General features: G+C 38.5%; 1 protein-coding gene across 6 annotated transcripts in view; it reads right to left on the reverse strand.

The window, feature by feature from the left end:
• The window catches only part of LOC136693928 (copine-8), a 115893-nt gene that overhangs the window by 25050 nt on the left and 69267 nt on the right, over positions 1–21576 (reverse strand). For 3 of the 6 annotated variants that reach the window (XM_066667174.1, XM_066667175.1, XM_066667176.1), the window contains 7 exons: positions 16909–16972; positions 15191–15294; positions 14348–14452; positions 11574–11615; positions 9798–9873; positions 6464–6517; positions 6106–6167 (listed from right to left, as the gene is read on the reverse strand). In XM_066667174.1, the coding sequence (XP_066523271.1) occupies positions 6106–6167; positions 6464–6517; positions 9798–9873; positions 11574–11615; positions 14348–14452; positions 15191–15294; positions 16909–16972 (507 nt within the window). Of the gene's footprint in view, positions 1–919; positions 978–6105; positions 6168–6463; positions 6518–9797; positions 9874–10764; positions 10858–11275; positions 11293–11573; positions 11616–14347; positions 14453–15190; positions 15295–16908; positions 16973–21576 lie in introns of all 6 variants that reach the window. The other 3 variants (XR_010802132.1, XR_010802131.1, XM_066667178.1) reach the window with 3 other exon arrangements.

Here is a 21576-nt window from a genome sequence, read left to right on the forward strand (position 1 = left end):
AGAAAGTAGTTGGACCTTAATGTTAGTCCAACTCAATAATGATCTTGCTTTATTAAAGGAAAATACAGCCCAACTGAGTCCCATCAGCGACCAGCACAAGATAATTATATCCCTAACCAGTATTAAATTCATTATCCCTGATGTCTCCTGGAAGATATTATATTTACATATGTTTGTAGTAATGAGAATTAGACATGGTCTGCTAAGAATGATTGCATCTGGCAGTATTACAATCAAGAGAAATGAAATGAAGCCAGAGAACATACTCAACACTGGACCACAACTTATCATCCTTTTAACACCTTAACATCTTTTTCTTTTTAGAGTTAAAATGTTTGGAATCAACTCTGAAAATTGTTTATGTGGATTAAAAAATAAAAGTATTCTCTCACAAATAATTATTCAGGAATCCTGTTTGCCTTAAAATGTTAACCTTAACTTGACTTGTCTTCTAGTGTGTTTAAGGACAGATTATCCATGTTATAGCATTTGTTGACCTGTTATAGAAATTTGAATTCAAATACTTAAGGCAATAACTTTGCTAGTGGTTTTCAGCTGAAACATATTTTTACAGTGTAAAATGTAAATCCAAAGCAATACTGACAAAATAGACACATAGGAGGCTATAAACAAACACAATACCCCAAGTGCTCTATTGCTTTTATAACTTTACAGAAATATGTGAGGTGGAAAAAACCCTTAAACTTTGTAGCCAATTAACATTAGCACTGACAAAGCTGTACTTTGCTGAGCTAGGGATAACAAAAACTGTTGAATGATCAGGTTCCATCTGCCAGATAAACCTTAATATTGTTTTATTCCAGACTTGTTTTTCTAGTTTGCTGGACTGTATTGTGTGCGTTTCTGGCTAATTCCAGTGTTTAGTTGTTCCACCATCACTAAAGACCGAAAGGCTTACCTAAAGTCAACAACAGGTTCACTGTATTCCGTAGTCCTACTGTCACACTATTCTTCAACTTCAGAGAAAACAGGCTCTAGGTCAGATATTATCTTATAGAGAACATGACTGATAACATATACTGTCTTCAAATATAACCTGAGCAGAACAATTGTACTGTGCACTAATATACAATTAATAACAGAATTATCATTCAGTGGTGGTCAAATATCTAGCTGGAAAAAAGCTAGAGAAAAAATTAATGTGAATGGAACTGAACAGGTTCTTGTTCCCAAAACATCACGAATAAATGTCTAAATACATTTTATTGTCTAGTTCTAGAAAACTAACGTTGCATGAGTTAGGAATGTATAACTCTAAGGCTAGTGATTCCAGGCTTAGATCCTGGTGCACATGTGATATGGATGCTTTTGAGCCTGTTAATAAACTGATAAAACAGCCAAAGTCTGCAAGACAAGCCAATGACTTGTCATTAAATTCAAATCATGATAAAATATCTTTTCTTGTAATTACAAACACAAATTTATTTTAAATTAACAGGTATAAATCTGCATTTTTAACATGTTTTAATTATGACTGAGAAATCAACAGGTCTTAGAAAGAGGCTCAGTAGCTGTTAATATTCAATTAATAACATCTAATATGTTTCTGACTAAAGGAATGCAACTTGTTGAAAGAAAACTGTTTTACAAACAAACACACACACACATTATTACATGTAACAACTGATACAAATGTATTTACATAAGTTATGCTCCTGTAATACATTGTAAGAGAGAACACGATAGTTCAATTGTTGTTATGTTCATAGGTAATGAGTAAGTACACAGTTAATCCAGGCAAGATTAAGGGGAATTGAAACAATTATATTAAGCAAAAATAAGCTTCTAAGGGGATGATGACATGGACGGATATTTAAATAATAATAAGACAACGACAAAATAAAAAAAATAATAAATTAAAATGAATGGCAAAAATGGTAATTGGCTGCAAGAAAGATATCACACTCACATACATAAACAGACTTTGAAGCACAGCGCTTCGAGATACAACCCCCACACAATACTGCAATTTAGCCCAGCACAGTTATTCTCTCAGAGAGCTCCCTAATGACAATTAACTGATTGGATTGTGCTTCCCCACAATGACTGGCTCTCTGAGGGGCACCGCTGAATAGCACTCACTCTGCCCATCCGGATAATGAGGTGCACTTCACACACCATGTCAATCACAGCCCAGCGGAGAGCCAGGAAGACAGAGCCACAAGGAATGAAAAGAGAGAGAGAGAGAGAGAGAGAGAGAGTGAGAGAGAGAGAGTCAGGGAAAACACAGAGATGGCAAAGAAATGAGCACAAATGGCTCTGGTCAAACTCTATTTTTAAAAGAACAGAGAACACAAGCTTTTTTTTTCAGGCATCAGCTGCGCAAACCCTCTACTATTCACTCTTCATTTGCCATGTTCTTTAATCCTGAGTTGGTCCTGGAATTTAACTACACAACTCCCAACTTTTTTTTTTTGCCAAAGTTCACAGTTCAGAAACATTCAGAGCACACACCAACACTGTCACATGCCTTTAGTACAAGAGCTGTAGCTGGCACATAGCCCAAGACAGTTTTTTGTTTTTGTTTTTTTTTTTGCAATCAGAGGTGTGTAGTATCTAGTTCCATTTATGTGTATAATCATAAAATTAATCCCTAACAAGCAGTGTTTTCATCAATAAAGGTCAGATATGTCAATATTTGGAACTACATTTTATAGCTATATTTTTATAATATTCAAAATGAATAAGGCACTCTTGGTGGAATAGATAGCTATTTCTTCAGGAGGTAACCCTGCATAAACAACAGACCATTTACACTGATGCCATTATATAAAGCCTGTTTCTCCCCAATGTCCATATACCCTTTCAGCACAACATAAATTTCCACTCTGTTTGCACCATGAGAGGCATCGGAAACACCACTATTATCATCACTAAAGAATATAAATAAATAAAACACTTTAAGAGCTTAAAAACAAACCCAATGAGGGGCCCAACTCCAGGAGGAGAGCATTAAGAGATAAACAGCAAGCCTGGTGTTAATTAACCATGATGAAAACAAACAAAGTGAGATTTCAGTTGAGAAAAATTAAAAAGATAATCATGCTGCAGGTTATGAAATATGATCCTGAACCCTGTTATTTCTAAAAAAAAAAAAAAAAAAAAAAACACACAGCTACGGGTTTCTGCAGTGAAAGAAACCAGTTGTAAGCCTTAAGGAGCAAACAGATGGCATCCATCTGCCCATTATTAAGGTCAGGTATTTGTTTTTGACAATAACTTCTGGATCATATAACAGCGTCGGAGCATTGATGTCAGGATTTGATTGCATTTAGCCACTTAAACATTATCAAGATCAGGTACTGACAATGGATGATTAGCTCTGGATTCCAAATTCCACTCCAACACATCCCAAATGTATTGCATGGAGCTACATCATTCCAAAGAACAACATTCCACAGCCCATTGATGTGGGGCTTTGTACACCTCTGCTCCAATAAGGGCATTATAAAGGAAATGTAACATGTAGCCTGCACTACCCCCTGCCATATATGCATGTACTGCACCGCAGCTACGCAGATGCGTAGTTAACAGCAAGTATATCTCTACCCTAAGTGTTGATGCAAACTCACTTGGAATTTGAAAAAAATTTGTCCCATCTGTCCAGAGAGTGAAGCCATTTTTACATACGAACTCAAGAAAAACTGCAAAGAATTTTTCAGCGTAGTCCTTCTACACATGCAGCTGTGTATTTTTCATGTCAGACTTTCTCACAGCTGGAAAAGTTCCATATGCTTTATTGTTTTTTTATTGCAATTGTTTTTTTTAATTTATGTGATCATGAATTTATAGTTTCACCATGCGTTCGATATTAACATAAAATGTCCACAATAACAATGACAATCCCAGGTAATGTTCTGAATCAGTGGAAATTGCAGTGCTATAAAGTCTGAACTGAAACCGATCCATAAAAATTGATTGAGAATAGCATTCAGCATAGACTGAGCAGGGTCTTTAAGTCATTCGCTGTAAGATAAAACATAAATCCGTCTACGCAGGCGTCTATAACATACAACTTTCAGTCTTATCAAAAACACAGACCAGTCAAAAGCAAAAGCAAGCCTGGACAAACAACTGATCATTTACACATGTAAAAGTCAATAATCCAGCTGACAAGTGACATTTAAATTTGTCCTCCATCATGAAGGGTTAGAAAATTCCAGCAAACATTCCGCTGTGTTTACAGTAATTGAATGGGTCGACAGCCAAAATATGGATTAGTGTGAATACCACATCACTCAACAGGCCAACCCACACTGAGAGAATTACAGAATTCATATTAACTAGACAGAGAGAGAGAGAGAGAGAGAGAGAGAGAGAGAGAAAGAGAGAGAGACAGAGAAGGCGTTGATGATGAGAAGTTGAGTCCTGTCAGAGGTGACTGACCTTTTCTGCAGAGAGTGACTAAAGAAGAACTCTTTTATTAAAGGGTCACAGACTGGAGATGACCTCAGCTTCTTTCTTTCCCTCTTTTTCTCGCTATCTCTCTCTCACACACAAGGATACACTCTCTCTCGCACACACACACACAACCATACATGAGCTAGACTCTCTTCTTTTCTTTCCTTTATTTTAGCTTTATTAATTCTTTCTCTCTTTAAATCCATTCCTTTTTACATTTATCCTCTCTTTTTCTCTGTAATTCCCTCTTTTTTCCTTCAATCCATTACTCCTCAGCTTTCCCTCTCTCCTACTTTAAACCTCTCTCTCTCTCTCTCTCTCTCTCTCTCTCTCATGAATGGTCATGGTCTCCCACAGATGTTGGTGCTGACTGGTTGTATTCATTCAGCTCCAGTCTCTCAGTGGGATGTGTCTGACATTCAGGAAACCTACCGCTTTCCTCCATCTCTCCCTCAACACCGTGGAACACTAACACTGTGTTTGACATCACTGTATAAAAACCTATAAAAATCTCCCCAAATGGAAGGCTTTCAATCAGAGCCAAGCAGTGGCTTCTGAATGCGCCAAGCACCCTGCCATTATTATTATAATATTCCTCATAGCCTAGGAGCAGAGCACGACAGAGGCCTGGTTCTTTTGAGGGGAGTTTTCATCATCTGCACTCCATGTACACTAAGTTTCTACAACATCTGATTAGCCAGAACATTCTATATACTGATTAATATAAGTTTTAATTTAATGACGGAAAACATTTGACACAGGAATTTGTAATAATGCAGGTGTGTAGGAGTAAGGGAAGGAGGTAAGTGCAGGAGGTTTTATTTCAATAACTTAAAGGAAACTAGACAAAGGGACACTAAACAAAAGGGCAAAACACAGAAGCTAAGGAACTAAACAAAAGTGTTTAGCTGAACAGAGCTAAACACTAAACACAAAACAAGGCTCAATGCTAAACACTAAACACAGCTAAAAGCTAAACAAGGAATCTAAATGTAAAACACAAGAGCTAAACAAGAAAGCTAAACACAAAGCAAGACAAAACACAGAATTAAACCCAGAACAAGGCTAAACCCTGAACAAGGCTAAACCCTGAACAAGGCTAAACCCTGAACAAGGCTAAACCCAGAACAAGGCTAAACCCAGAACATCAAGCAAACATACATACAATGACCCACAAACAAAAACCACTGACAAAGACTATATAACGACAACACCAACAAGAAACACATGGGTACTAATTAAGACACATGACACTAGAAACACAAGGGAAGGGTATCGCATGACCAGGGAACAAGCAGGAAGCAGATACAAAACAGGGGGTAACAGTCACATGACAAGGGAAGCACAAACAAGGAACAAAAACAGAACAGAACACAAAACAGCACGTTACAGAAATACTTGCTACACAGATGAGCCACTCAGTCTTCCGTGTTCAGAAAAATCTTAATTTGTATAGTACATGAGACTTGTAGCAGCATAGAAGTGTGAGAGATTTGATGATTTAATGTCCATTGGAAAACAATAAATGAGATTATGAAAAAAAAGGTGGGAAATACACACCCAAACACACACTCAAAATAATATCTAACTACAAATCTGAAAACAGCAAATCTAAAAAAAGTATATGCACCACTTCAACTGGAATATGCTGCATTAAAAAACAGGAAACAGACCACCACTTACCCGCCTTTAATGTAGTCCAGAAAAGTGACTTCAATATCCACCAGGAATGACAGAAGTGTTACCTGGAGACATGAAGAAGAAGAAAAGAGAAAGAAAAGATGTCAGTTCTACAGTAAGCACCCCGCACTAGCCACACACACACTGCATCCATCAAATTAATAAACACCTTATTTGATTTTACAGTACATGACATACATTTACTGAACAATCCAATTACAGCTTCATTAATTTGACAGTGACAGGGTTTAAATTGCCTGGCTGAGATGGAGAAAGCCGGTGGGCAGTCGTCACTTTCTGGTGGTTTAGCTGCATTATAAACATGCGTAAGTGGTTATGACATGAAACTTATTGGACTTACCGTTCCAGAATTGAGATATTTTTTCTTCTTGCCTTTCTTCTTCGGGTTTATGACCTGTAGAGACAGATTATGTTATTACATTAGTTTAAAAGAAGTAAACATCTCCAACTCTAGGCTTAATATGTTTCTATAGTTCTATGAATCAATTACAAAGTAATTATACTGAATATTCACCCTCATACCTGAACCTGTTTTGACATGATTTGTAAACACCAGCTGTTGTTCATGCAGTGCCACAATTTCATGACAAATGTACAAAATGTTTAAACTGATTTTCATGCCGTTGATTATCACTCTAAAAATATATTAATTAAATCATTCATTGTCTGTAACCGCTTATCCAATTCAGGGTCACGGTGGGTCCGGAGCCTACCTGGAATCACTGGGCGCAAGGCAGTAACACACCCTGGAGGGGGCGCCAGTCCTTCACAGGAGTTGACAGGGACACACACCTAAGCAATGTGCTTCAAAGTGTGTCTGATTTGCACCTTCATTCATTGTCTGAAACCGCTTATCCAGTTCAGGGTCACGGTGGGTCCAGAGCCTACTCGGAATCACTGGGAACAAGGTGGGAACACATCCTGGAGGAGGCGCCAATCCTTCGCAGGGTGATACACACACACTCACACCTATGGAAACTTTGACTACCAACGTGTGTTTTTTGGACTGTGGGAGGAAACCGGAGCACCCGGGGAAACCCACGCAGACACAGGGAGAACACACCAACTCCTCACAGACAGTCACCTGGAGCGGGACTTGAACCCACAACCTCCAGGCTCCTGGAGCTGTGTGACTGTGACACTACCTGCTGCGCCACTGTCTCCCTCTTATGTGAGTGATGAAATTTTGAAAGATGTTTAAAAAACCCCACATCTGAACAAAACTGCAGTTTCAAGGCAATAGTACGTATTGCCACGTATTGACTGCTTGTTTCACTGTACATGTTAACAAGGTAAAGACTTAATTGTAACTGTAAAGTTGATTTTCTGACAGCAATTTAATATTTAATATCTGCAATAACACTGTAAAATACTCTGTGTGCTATAAACTGCTACATGAATCATTAAGTCTTTTAAAGGTAAAAAGGCTTTTAATTATTATTTCTCTATGTTCATGTAAGATGCCAGGAACAATGTGTTGTTTTTTCAGGGCTATATGTGGAGGCTGTGGATGTAAGAGACAAGCCTGACTTTGGGGGAGTTTATTCAAAATTTGATATTTTGTCAGGCAAATGGCCTAACTGACACAAGCAGAGAGACAAGTATGTATATTTACTTTTTACACACAAACACACACACACACACTTGTTTACTTGTCAACCTGTGGGCTACGTCTTTAATAAGAACCTACTTCTTGACACAAACTCTCTAGAAAATTGCGTTGTGTTATTGCCAGGAAATTATATAAATAAAACGTTAATCACTTAAATATATTAAGAATACACATTGATCAGCCATAACATTACAACCACCTCCTTGTTTCTACAGTCAGTTTTCTTTCTCTCTGCTCCCTTGACCATATAGGAACACTTTGTATTTCTACAGTTACAGAGTGTAGTTCATCTGTTGCTTTTCATACACTTTTTGCCCCATTTCACCCTGTTCTTCACTGGTAAGGACCCACACCAGAACACAACAAAGCAGGAATGATTTGGGCCATTAATCATTCTCAGCTCTGCACTGCTGTGTCCAGTCATCCCAGCATATTAGACACCAACACTCCATGACCACGTCAGTGTCACTGCAGCGCTGAGAATGTTCCACCACCCAAATCATACCTGCTCTGTGGTGGTCCTGGGAGGTGGAGGTGTCTTGTAAGTGCTCCAGTCAGTGGAGCTGAGAGAATGAAAAGTTAGTGTAAAAACAGGAGCTGGTCATAATGTTATAGCTGACTGGTGTAAACATACACTTCATTAGCCATACCATAAAGAGCAGTGTAAAGAAAAATAATAATGTATGCAGAGCAACTGACTGACCTCACCTATAGAGTATGAGCCAATAAAGTGGAATGTAGAATGTTATCTGGCTTTAATGTAATGTTTGGTCATGTATATATTCCTGTTAACGTGCTTCTAGTATTAAAAATGTACAGAAGACAAACACCACACACACACACACACACAGTGGAAGTGTGTGGCAGCAGTAAATCCCTGGTGCAAAGTGTTCTGGTAATGCTGTGACTAAAGCGGTCATCACTTTAAACAAACCACAAGAGAAACCGTGTAATTTACTCTGTGTGTGTTTGTGTGTGTGTGTGTGTGTGTGTGTGTGTGTGTGTGTGTGTGTGCATGCATACGCTCATTTGAGTGATGCCTCTCTCTTAACTGACAGTGTGCAGTCAGTCGCAGTAATTAACAAAACACAAGATGCTCTAAAGTCATTAATCCATCCCTGCACTCCCCTTATTTAAATATTACTTCCTTAATCACAAACATTCTGCCATGTTCAGTCAGAGAGAACGCTGTTCTGTCTAATTACACAAAAAAAAAATAACATGTCAGATAGAAGCAGAGTGTATGAAGGAGTGTTTGATTACTAATTCAGTGCTTTAAATTTCAAAGCTTTAAATTAGGAAAAATGTGATGCACACCATTAACTACAAGATTTAGTTGATCAGTCAAGACTTTTGGTGTCTGGTGCACTAGTCCAAACATTTTAACAAAGTTATGATTTAACTTAATAATAGTCTTGCAGGGCGGCACGGTGGTGCAGCAGGTAGTGTCGCAGTCACACAGCTCCAGGGACCTGGAGGTTGTGGGTTTGATTCCCGCTCCGGGTGACTGTCTGTGAGGAGTTTGGTGTGTTCTCCCTGTGTCCGCATGGGTTTCCTCCGGGTGCTCTGGTTTCCTCCCACAGTCCAAAAACACACGTTGGTAGGTGGATTGGCGAGTCAAAGTGTCCATAGGTGTGAGTGTGTGTGCACCACCCTGTGAAGGACTGGCGCCCCCTCCAGGGTGTATTCCTGCCTTGCGCCCAATGGTTCCGGGTAGGCTCCGGACCCACCATGACCCTGAACTGGATAAGCGGTTTCAGACAATGAATGAATGAAAGTGCAAATCAGACACACTTAGCTCATGTGTTTTGCGTGAAATTGATGCATATGCGTAATTCTAGCTGACACATGACACATGACATGTATATTCTCCCTGAAATACATATATAATTACATTTGACTTAATGACATTTATTTAGGTTCTGAGAATTTCTTTTAGTCCATTCATTTTGAAAAAACCAGCCAGTAGGGTATTGAGGTTTTGGTGTGATGACAGCAATATTCTGATGATTCTGAGTGAATAATGAAAAAGACAAAGAGAGAACGGCAGAACATCTCTTACCTCATACACGTTAAACTGGGACTGGCCTCTGGACAGCTCTCTATAGCTTGTGCTGAACTCCCCAATGAAGTCATGGCTATAGATAAAAGACACACACAGACACCCGCACACACACACACACACACACACACACACACACACACACACACACACACACACACACACATGAACAACAACAAAGAGTTATAAAGATTATCTACTTATTGTATTACTCTGGCCATTATGGATCACAGAGGTATTGTTTAATATATTATTTGAAATTAAAAAAATTAGTAACTGTGACACATTATGTTGTTAGTCTATATACTTAAATGGACATCAAGTAATACATTGACAGCCTGAATGCCACAAACTCTTGTTCTGCCAGTGATGTGTAAGAAATTAAGTTAACTCCCTATCACAAGGAGTTTGATTCCCAATGATGCCTCGGTTATCCAAGGCCTGGAGTCCTAGACAGCTGATGTGCCAGATCTGGGCAGTTTGTTTTCTATGGCATGTTTAGCTGATCAGTGTCATTACATTAGCATCAGCTGGAAAAAATGGTGGGGTGACCCCAAATGTCTCAGAGGAAACACATGCTCCCAACTACCCTCCCAAGGCTGGTGTCTCTGTGATTGGAGAGACCCACTGTGGATTGAAATATCAGCGTTTGTCACTCTGATTGGTCACATTTAAAATATCAGTAATCATAAAATCCTGAAAGTTTATTTGTATTCCACTGATTTTGTTGCATGTGGATCCAGTTGTGCTTATAAATCACATTAAGAATATTTTATCATGCAAAAATAGGGAATATATTCATATAAAAAATATACATGCAGGATAGACCTGGATTTTATAAAACAAAAATTGGTGGATAAAATAAAATTTGCATAGCAGCCATTTGAACGGAACTAAATCAAAACCAATTTACAGCTCATTTGTGCATCTTATACTGAAGCTAGTTGCCAATACTCCATGTTCTTACTTGGATCTGATATATTCCTGTATTCCTATAGCATTGCCCGCTGTTGCTCGTCTTTTAAAACGCTGTATATTGTCCTTGGCATCTGTGAACATGCTACATGAATAAAGTAAAATTTATGGACCCTTGGAATAACTGCATCTTCATGAATACAGCAAATGAAGAAGTTCAATTATATGCTATACTTTCCAGAAAAATGAACAAGCCAACTCTGCATTTTTTATATTTCACTGTAATAACAGGGAAGAATCTGAAGTTTAAATAGTCTAGCTCTGCATACAAACATGATAAATACATTATTTCACCACAGTCTGTGTGGCCCTCAGATTTGCTTCTTATTTTCTAACAGAAAAATAATACTTTTGTTTGTCTTCTGTTCACATTCTACTGGATAATACAATCCTTATTGTTTGACAATAAATCCAGAACACGTATCCTAGCTTTGATGGGTATATTGGCCAGTTCATCAGTGATTAGGCTGGCAGTTAGAACTGGCTGAAACTACAGGGATTACCTTCTCTGAAGTGTTTACTGCTGGGAATATAACAGAAACAACACAAAATGATGACCTGTATCAGAGCCTCAAGCAAATATACAACTGAGTACACAATTTTAAAAGTAGCTTTATAATTAACTTTGCAAATTATAGCACATTTAATGAAGATGTACTTTATATTCAAGTAAATTTACCACTATTTGGTTTGTGTAAGTACTGAGGCGATGGCAACACGGATGCTAAGAATACTTGACAATGCACATGTATATATTGAGGGTTGTGTATTGTGTTTTATTCAGTAGCCATATAATCTTACCTGCCATCTCTGTCCCAGTCATACACTTCAATCTTGATTGTTCTATGGAGAGAACAAGGGAGAAAGACAGAGGGGGGGTAGTAAATGACTGACCATGGTGGTACAGTAATCTCAATCATTTTCAAGCCAGCCTTTTCTTTCGATCTCATGGCAATCACACATCTCCAGCTAAAGTATCATTCCCGCAACGGCAAGTGAGCATTTTTTCTTCGATTGTGCTGACTTCTCTGACAGCAATTTTACAATTCATCACCGCAGAGAACTGGGGAAAAAGAAAAGCCCAGGGATCATGAGAGAGAGAGAGAGAGAGAGAGAGAGAGAGAGAGAGAGAGAGAGAGAATCACAGATTGCTCTGCTACAAAGCTAGTCATTAGTGTTGTATTACAAGGTGAATAAGTCAGCGGTGAATTGGTTTCCTTGGAGCCTGTGGAGAGCGGCAGGGTTTTAAGTGCTACACAGGGCTGCTTAAAAAGGCCGGTTATTTTTAAAGTGCACAATAGTGCTGGATTTCCTCTGGGTGGGGTAACCCTAGCTGAAACGAAGCATGCACTAATTGACCTGTTAGAGAATTCCAGACAATACCGTGATCCAATGAGGAAATTTGAGAATTTAGAAGGGTTTTTCTCATATTATGAAGTTTCAGAAGAGAGAGGGACTGAGGTTTTGTTTATAATCCACTCCCTGGCTAATTGCCTAGGGGTTTAGTGCATGCAGAAGTGAGGGGAAACAAAACTTTGGTGTAACACAACCAAGAATACGTTTAATGTGTCCATGGAAACCAGCATTAAGGAACTATGGAAATGGGCAGACGTTATTATGAAAATATCTGTAGGGTAGCCCTGTAAATGAATGTAGTGTAACTATAGAACTTTGGAGTGATTTCACAGACAGGGATAAAGCCTAGTCCAGGACTACACAGTATATTTAATTGTGATCTTCCATTGAAAGGAGGATTCAGTCCAGGACTAGGCTTAATCCCTGTGTGGGAAGCTGTCCTGTAGTGTACAGTAACCATGGAAACAGATGTATCATAACTATGGAAATAGGAGCAGAAAAACAGGTTTAGCCAACTGATCCATACAAATTATGCAGATTTCCATATTGGTAAATATATAAGACAAAGAAACACTATACTATACTGCCGCAGTAGCAACTATATAACAGGCCAAGACTTTTCACTGAATTAAAAGTTTATTTTAGACTTTAGAACGGTACTAGATTACACTGATTAGACCAGACTAACGGTAAGTCGTTAACTGCTGGCAGCTGAATGAATTGCTTCTGTCAAAATCCACAGGAGCTTTCCTAACAACAGCCTTTAGCCTGTTGCTACATGCTAGCGCTAACACTCAGCAGGGCTCTCAGCACTTCTCTATAGGAGTATGCCCCCCACCAAGTCTATTACAGCGTCTTATCTCCAGAGACAGACTGGCATAGCCCTCCGAACACATTCAATCACAGATAAAGCAGGAGTGACAGTCGGAAACCACTAATCAACACTTCACTCAGGCTTTCCATCTTAGCAGAAGCTTGCCAGAGATGAAACACATAAAAAACACAGGTCCATTTCTCTGTCTCCTCATTTGTCTTCCTTTCTTTGTCCTTCTACAAATCATCAAGTGGATGCTAAACAAGAGTTTGGCACCTCAGAGACACCCTTCAGTCACACAGTGACATTGGCCACTGTGACATTGGCAATGGCTGCTGGCCACACAACCTTTGTTATGGTTTACAGAATCCACTTCATTTGAAAGCCTTACTGACTGGCTATTTTATTAGGTGCACATAACTCACACATACACTACTATAAGAGCAGACACTACATCAACACTGAAACTGAGAAAACCTCTTGAAAATCTTGCTGTTTTTCAGCTAAGTGTTGCTGTCTCCATGCATCTCCAAACTAGCAACTTTATAGGAGAAGGAAAAACCTTCCTAACTTTGAACGTAAGTCAATGTAAAAATATTTTGTTCTAATTAATTTTTGAGCATTTCTACTGGTCCATTCATTGTGAAATCTTCACACAATGTGAAGAAAAGCTTCTGTATTCAAATGATGTAGTAAAAAAGCTAAAAAAATGGAGATATATATTTTTTCTTTGGACAGTGAAAATTCTGATTCAGATTCCGATTATGAATATGCAGACAGCTATTCTAATGAGTGAATTCAGCTCCTTTAAGGTGCACTCACTATTGAAATGGGTGAACAAATGCACACACAGAACAACCAGCACTGGGGGCAAAAATACTGATGCTGCTTGGCTCAGCCACCTTTTCCCTCAATCATCTTTGGAAAACAAGGTCCTGTGTTCAGAAAATGACCAGATATTATTTGTGGGGTGGACCATTCTCAGCTCAGCAGTGACAGTGGCATGGTGGTACCAATGTTCCTGGGATTTTTACACGTAAGGGTCACTGCAAGGTTGTGAATGATTCTGTGGTCAGAAACTGAACACTGAAAAAGAGCAAGTGTATGGCTGACACAAAGTTCACATCAATAGATTGCTATAATAAATTGCAATTGGGCTTCTAATAAAGTAGGGAGAGTCTAATCAATTGTTTTTCAGCATTTCTATATGTCCATTAATGATAAATTAATGAGATTTTCACACAATGTGAAGCTGTGTTCAAATTATGTAAACTAAAAAACTAAAGGTAAATGTACTAGGTAAAACTAGGTAAATATACCTACAAAATTATAAACTTATAAACAGCTGAGTAGGTTTGATGCTGGTCAGTTCTGTCTTTACACAGCTTGGTTGCTGAGAGCATACCTGTCATAATCTCCATTACACAAGGCTCTGACAGGGATCTTGAAGGCCTGCCATACAGGGTTCAGTGTGTTCTTCACTACTTCTGTCTTATGGCAAATGGTGAACCTGTGGGACACAAGAAGAAACACTTCAGTCACACACACATACAATTACATGTATGAACAAAGCAAACAAAGTGAACAAGGCATAATAACTCCTTCCAGCAACTGACTCATTCTTTAGGTGCTGAGAGCTGTTAATGAACTGGGAAAATCTGCTTTTATTTACAGGGCACCAACAAACAGGAATTAATCATAGTATTTAAGGGGAATTTATTTATTTATTTATTTATTTTCATTACACACACTGCCAATAGAGCGCTCTTTTTGGGCTGCCATGTCCTAAGGTTTAAAGAAGCATGCTGGAGGACTGACAGCCTGTGTATGTGTGTGTGTGTGTGTGTGTGTGTGTGTGTGTGCATTCACTACCATAGATTGGATAATGCAGAGATTATTTTCTTCTAATTCAGCATTTTTTAATCTCAATCATTCAAACAACTCTATAACACTGAAATCTTCCCTGCCACCTCACAGTAAATACATACTGAAACAGTGGTCAACGCAGAGGGCATTTTCAAGACCAACTCCGTGTATATTTAAACAGTCTCTCAAATATAAAAGTTAGAATTTTTTTTTTTTACTTTTTACCTAATGGTGGTCTGGCAGGTCTAGTAAATTTGTTATGTTCTATAGTGTAGAAACATTGAACTTAAACCTTGCAAAAATGCTCTTTGGGTTTTTTTTTTTTACTTCAGAATGCCAGCTAAAATATGTTAAATGTGTGTGTTTTGACTGGCCTACTCACGTTCCATCCTCATTGCTGCGGTAGAACACAAGGAAGGGGTCAGACTTGCCAAAAAAGTCCTTCTTGTCCAGCTTGTTGCCACAAAATTGCATCATCACGGATTCCTAGGGGGCAGGGATGTTTTCAGAGAAAGAAAAAGGTTATGGGAGCAAACAGGAGTCTTCACAGGAATCTGGGGCACATAGTAGAGGCAGAGTACCGCCACAGTGAGGAATATTGGAACATTTGGCAATCTGCTTTTCTTGGGCTAATGATATTGTGCAAATGCTAAATGATCTGGCAATGGCCTTTCACACAAACTGAGCTAAACCCAGATGGCAAACAGTAAAGAGCCCAATGAAGAATTCTTAAGACAGAAGTACTCAGTCATACACGGGCAAGCAAACTCTCTCTCTCTCTCTCTCTCTCTCTCTCTCTCTCTCTCTCTCACTTTCTCTCTCTCTCAGTCTAAGACAGCTGTCAATGTGCAGTGATTCAGTAGAGAATTATATATGGTTATGAATACTATTATCTATGTGACTTTGTGGTTTCTGTGTAGGATGAGCTCTGTGTGTGTGTGTGTGTGTGTTTCACAGCTGGATCTCTTGGCTCAGGGCTGAGCTTGAGTGTGTTTTCAGCCTTTAGCAGTGCAGCAGTGTCTTTTGGGGAGTTGAAGCATGTGGACCTGTCGCTGTAAACAGTGTGTGTCCGAGAGGTATGGCAAAGGCACAGCAGGTGTACGCGCACACACACACACACACACACACACACACACACACACACACACATATCAAACCTTGTTACTCATCCTATTACTTATTACTAAACACTGTATTTTACAACAAAGACAAGCATTGAAGCAAATCAGTGTAAGACACAATAAATGTAAGCATAGCGCATTCTGTTCTAGTGCCATCTGATCTTAGGCTAATAACGAGGCTCTGAAAAAGTGTTTTTCCTTCAGCTTTAACCCCCAGTCAATGCCTAATCTTATTCATTAGACTCCCCCAATCATACCGTAGGACCAAGCGAATGAGACAAGAACATGCATGCTTCAAGACCAGCAAAGCCAGTCACAGCTTCTTTTCAAACTGCTGCTAACATAACTCCATTAGACATCTCAACTTGCTTTGAGGAGAATACTAAACTTCTAAATGTCAGTCAGATGCCACATTCGCTGGCATGACGCTGACTGATGGGGGAAAATGAGGGACATTCTGTCCACCCATAAAGTGAAGCCAGTAGTGATCTCTTGCACTTCTGGGATCAGATGGCTGAGGTATCTCTGGGGCTCAATCTGTCGATCTCCCATTGACAGATCTAATGCTTAGTCAGCTGAGAGCACAAATGCTCTGTTTAGATTTAAGCAGTGTTCAGTTGTGCCAAGAGTATTTATTTAGTTTTATTGGGTTTTGATTTTTAATATTATTACAGATGATTCTATAAATCTGAAATATAAACTCTGGATTTTTTTTTAAATAGAGGCTTATGCAAAGAAAACAAAGAAAACAAAAATGCACATGACATTATTATGCTCAGTTACAGCTGATTATGTCCTTTATTACATATATAATCACATGAAGGGTTTTATTAATGGTTTATAAATCTTTATAATGATGTGTTTAATTGTTTATTTTTTCTATAGACGAAACAAAATGACTATATTCAGAGAGAGGGCTTCAATAGAAATCAGAAATCTCCAGCAAAACTCCACACATTCAGTCACTCAGAGAACTTACTCTGCAGTTGCTCAGCTCCTCAGCTCTCACAATAATGGTGCCACATTTCTTTCCAGGAATGCCCCTGTAGGCGGAAAAACAAACACAACAACAAAAAACATTTCAGTCAATAGGCTGGCAAACGGGTGTCATAATATATATACAAACACATCTGCCAGCTTCTAAAGGCATGAGTAGCTCCACACCCACATCTCCATAAGGACGTCTGGTCTGACAAGGAATGTAACATTATGCTGTTTCAATTTCTCACATTTTGCCCACCCAGACTCTAGAGATTAAGGCAATATTTTGGCGAGAAAATACATTTTTGTACCATATTCCCCTATGTACCATATGTAGTTGGTCATCCAGGTACACTTTATGTCTAAAAGTGTGAACTGAGCTCCGGTCAGGTGAACTCACTCTGGACACATACTCTGGTAAAGCTGCTTGTGAGTCTAAGTTTACCATGTCCAATACCAAACAGGCTAGAGGTCTATTAAAACACCCAGCATTTGTCTGTGGACCAGTGGGACTGTGTTCTCTGGAGTAATGGAGCCTTACCCAATTCCACTGGAAAGAGGCATAGTGACATTTGTGCTCTGGAATTTTGCATTCAAAAATCAAAACCTGACCTCACTAATGCTTTCATGGTTGAATGCCATAAAATCCTCACAGCAAAGTTCCAAAAATGGTGGAATGACTTCCCAGTAGAGTGTAAACTCACTGCAGAAAACTAACAACCTATTAATACCCTTCATGTCAGAAGAAAAGTGGGATGAACAGATAACCACAAACCTTTGGCCATATATATTTCTTATATATATTTTACACATTGTGTTTTCTATAAAACTGTAAAAAAAACACAGCTTTAAAATATAACATTAACCACCTTGAGCTGAACATGTCCTCAGTGTTGTCCTGGCTGGTTGACTACATTTTGAGCTATGGGGAATCTGCATAAATCTGGTTTTAACACTTCAAGCCGAATACCCACTCCCACTAGCCAAGAGACCAAGCAGAAAGTGACTGTATATTTAATCAATGCTGGACATTTTCATTCGCAGCAGCAGACCACAGCTTTTTAAATCACCCATTGCAGTCTCATTTTTTTTCCGCATATAATTGGGTCTGTGGACATCTGCAACACCCACCACGAAATCAAACACTGGGCTACATGCCAGATCAATTCCCAGTGCCCTGTGCTTTAGGGTTTCTAAATATCTGAGTGAACTGCACACATGCTAATATAAAGTTTGCTTTTGTTCCAGGAAGTGCTGATCCATTGCAAAAAGTTATTGCTTGGAGACCATAATTTACACACAACAATATTGATGATAAAACTGCAGTGTGGATCATATTCAAACTGCGTTGCATTTTATTAAATAAGCCCAATCACATTAAAACAAGCTAGGTTTATAAGACAATTGTTCATCATAGAGTAGCAGTATTGCATGAATCTTTAGCTGAAAATTAATTCAAATTTGAATAGATATAATTAAAAATAGCAGTTTATCTGTTTTTGTATGCAGATATTATACTGAGGAAAGTTGCCCAAACTATCTCATAATTACCAGGTAAGTTACAGAACCTCACTACCTACTATTCAGTGCTTAGATTCCATTACTCATCATTGCCCTTTAAAGGTGTTATTAACAACTTACTGAGGCACTGCTGAATGTATATTAATATTTACTCACATAGCCCTTTGGCCACAGTGTCTCTTTAACTTTAAGGCAAACTTTTATTAAATACTGTGACACAAAGAAATATTTGGAATATTTCAAGATATCAAAAGCGCTTGTGTTCAATAAACTAAAGATTATTTTGTGCTAGAGAGTATTATATAAATGGAATCAACACAAAACAAGTGTCTTGCAGAAGCAGCTGAAATGAATGTGAATGTACAATGTAAAAGTTATAAACTTTTTATGAACAGCAATGTCCATCACCTGTCACGGTTCATTACTCAACTAAAGACTGAAGCAGGTGGGACAGGGATCTTATGCTTGTTATGAACAGTTCATGAGTTCCCCCCTAAGGGGGCCTAGCAAACAGACTCAGGAGTGAGCCCAAACAGCCAGTTTTTATTTATTTATTTACAGGAATATTACTGATACTCGACTGCACAGCACAGAGCTCTTGACAGGTGTTCCACCCTAAAGATCATTTCCACTGCCACTTTGGTCTTTATATAGAATAGAACACTCACTTTCAATATGGATTTTTCTCCTCTCTATCAGGAGGTGACAGAGAGCAACCTGCCACAGTGCAGTGGAACAGCTAAGGGTTAAAGATATGAGCACGTTTATTATGTAAAATGTACAAAATTTATATTTCTTTGAATCCCTATTCAAAATGTAGTCAATTGGCACAACAACAGACAATAGGATGGATTAAATTATAATGCCTAATTCATTTCAATGTGAATTGTAAGTTATTTGTTGAGTCACCATTTATGTGCGTTTGTGAATAATAATGTTCAAATTCATCAAACTTGAATAAATTGTGACTGACCTCTGCCTAAATAGCCCTTCAGCAAAGTCATCCATCGCTGAGGGCACTAGCAATTGATTTTCACATGGACAAAAGTACACCAACAGAGCTTTAGATGTGTTAACATTAGTAGGAGAGAAGAGAATGAATGTGTTGTTTTCTGTAAATGTGAGCTCAGAGGCCACATTCTGTGGGTTTCTTTGGTAGTACATGTGACATGCAGGAAAAGGGGAATGAACTATAATTTTAAGGGTATCTGTACCAAATATTGACACACTAAGTGATTCATAATTATGTATTCTTTTGAATAATGAATAAAGTTAAATTAAATCAACAATATATTTTTGATTGCAATTGTAATGCACATCACTAGTAGCTCAATGCAGTGTCAAATCATTTCACACAGAAAGGAGCAGCAGTAAGGGGTATATGATTCTGCCTCCTAGCTTGAGTGCAGAATTAGCGTGCCACACTTTGGACACTAGATTGTGTTTACTGAAACACAGAATAATGCATATTTATGATCTGCTCTAACCCGCCGACTGTGGTAAGAGTATTTTAAACAATAATGAATATATGTTTGTCCTTTATAAACAAAAGAGCACACAGAGGTGTTAATATGGCATAATAACAGTCCTCATTTCCTGGGTGATTCATTTGCAGGAACTTGGTGGTCCGCAGTGCAAAGTAACCTCAAGGGCCCCTGGTTTCTATAAATGGAAGGAATTTCAGTGGTGCATAAATACACCTAAACTTTATTTTTATGACCCTTACACACTTCCATCTTTCATCTCCAGTAATGTAACAGCACTGAGAGATGCTGTTAACATTTAATTGTAGATAATTTTGACCATTTCCATATGTCTGTTTATCATAAAATTTTGAGATAATTTGTGTGAGAAAGATTTTAAGTGGCCACATTATGAAAAATGTTTTATAGAAAAAAAGTTGAGGTTTTATGTCAACATTCCTTCTCACACAGTCCAACTACAGAAACTAAGCTGCAAAAACACAATCTCTTTTAAAGTAAATTTGATTTGTCTTCACAGCAATGAACAAATTTAGTACCAGCCTGCAGAAGCTTGGCTCCGCCCAGTCACACAGATGTAATAAGGAAAATCTTATTTCTCAGTCAGATGCTATAGAGAGTCTCTTTTAGCCTCCATTACGAGGCCAGTAAAGACCAGCCAATCAGGACATAGGAATGGTAAATCTTAAAGGTCTTAAATTCATAAACAATTCTACAATTCTAACATATGTATTCATTTATTAATTCATCATCTGTAACGTCTTATCCAGTTTAGGGTCGCAGTGGGTCCAGAGCCTACTTGGAATCATTGGGCGCAAGGCAGGAATACACCCTGGAGGGGGCGCCAGTCCTTCACAGGGCAACACACACACTCACACATTCACTCACACACTCACAGCTACGGACACTTTTGAGTCACCAATCCACCTACCAACGTGTGTTTTTGGACTGTGGGAGGAAACCGGAGCACCCGGAGGAAACCCACGCAGACACAGGGAGAACACACCAAACTCCTCACAGACAGTCACCCAGAGCGGGAATCAAACCCACAACCTCCAGGTCCCTACCTGTCGCATATATATATATATAGGTCTCAGGATTATATTTTAAAAAGTATCATATCTATTTAAGACAATTCTGATCAGTGCCTCTACACATAATTCTACAATAAGAAAGAAAGACAATATGTGATATGATGCTGACTGAGTGTGCAAAACATTTTATTAAGACGTGATCTGACAGCTTTTACATTTTCTTGATCGTCCATTTTTGTGAGTGCTGAATGGGGCTGAATTCATGACCCACTGTCATCAGTACATACTAATTACATCCAAATACGTCCAATCAACCAAATAGCGCAAGAGTTGGAATAAAGTGAGTGCTTTTCGCACAAAATCACTGTCCAGGCGATGAATCACGCATGTCACACCGTACTATTTTTGGTCTGATTTCAGGGGTTTAATTAAAATCTCACACATTTTAATTATGTAGGGAGGTCATTTAATACTGGCCTTGTATCTTCATTAGGAAGCTCTCTTACTCATCTGCACAGCACAGCACTGGTTTAATGCAATAAATACAACACAAGCTGCAAAGAGACCCATCACAACAACCTTCTAACTTTCTTGAACACCTCTCACATTTACTCTTAAAATGGACTAAAT

Source organism: Hoplias malabaricus, chromosome 4 (genome assembly GCF_029633855.1).
Source record: "Hoplias malabaricus isolate fHopMal1 chromosome 4, fHopMal1.hap1, whole genome shotgun sequence".
NCBI classification, from domain to species: domain Eukaryota; kingdom Metazoa; phylum Chordata; class Actinopteri; order Characiformes; family Erythrinidae; genus Hoplias; species Hoplias malabaricus.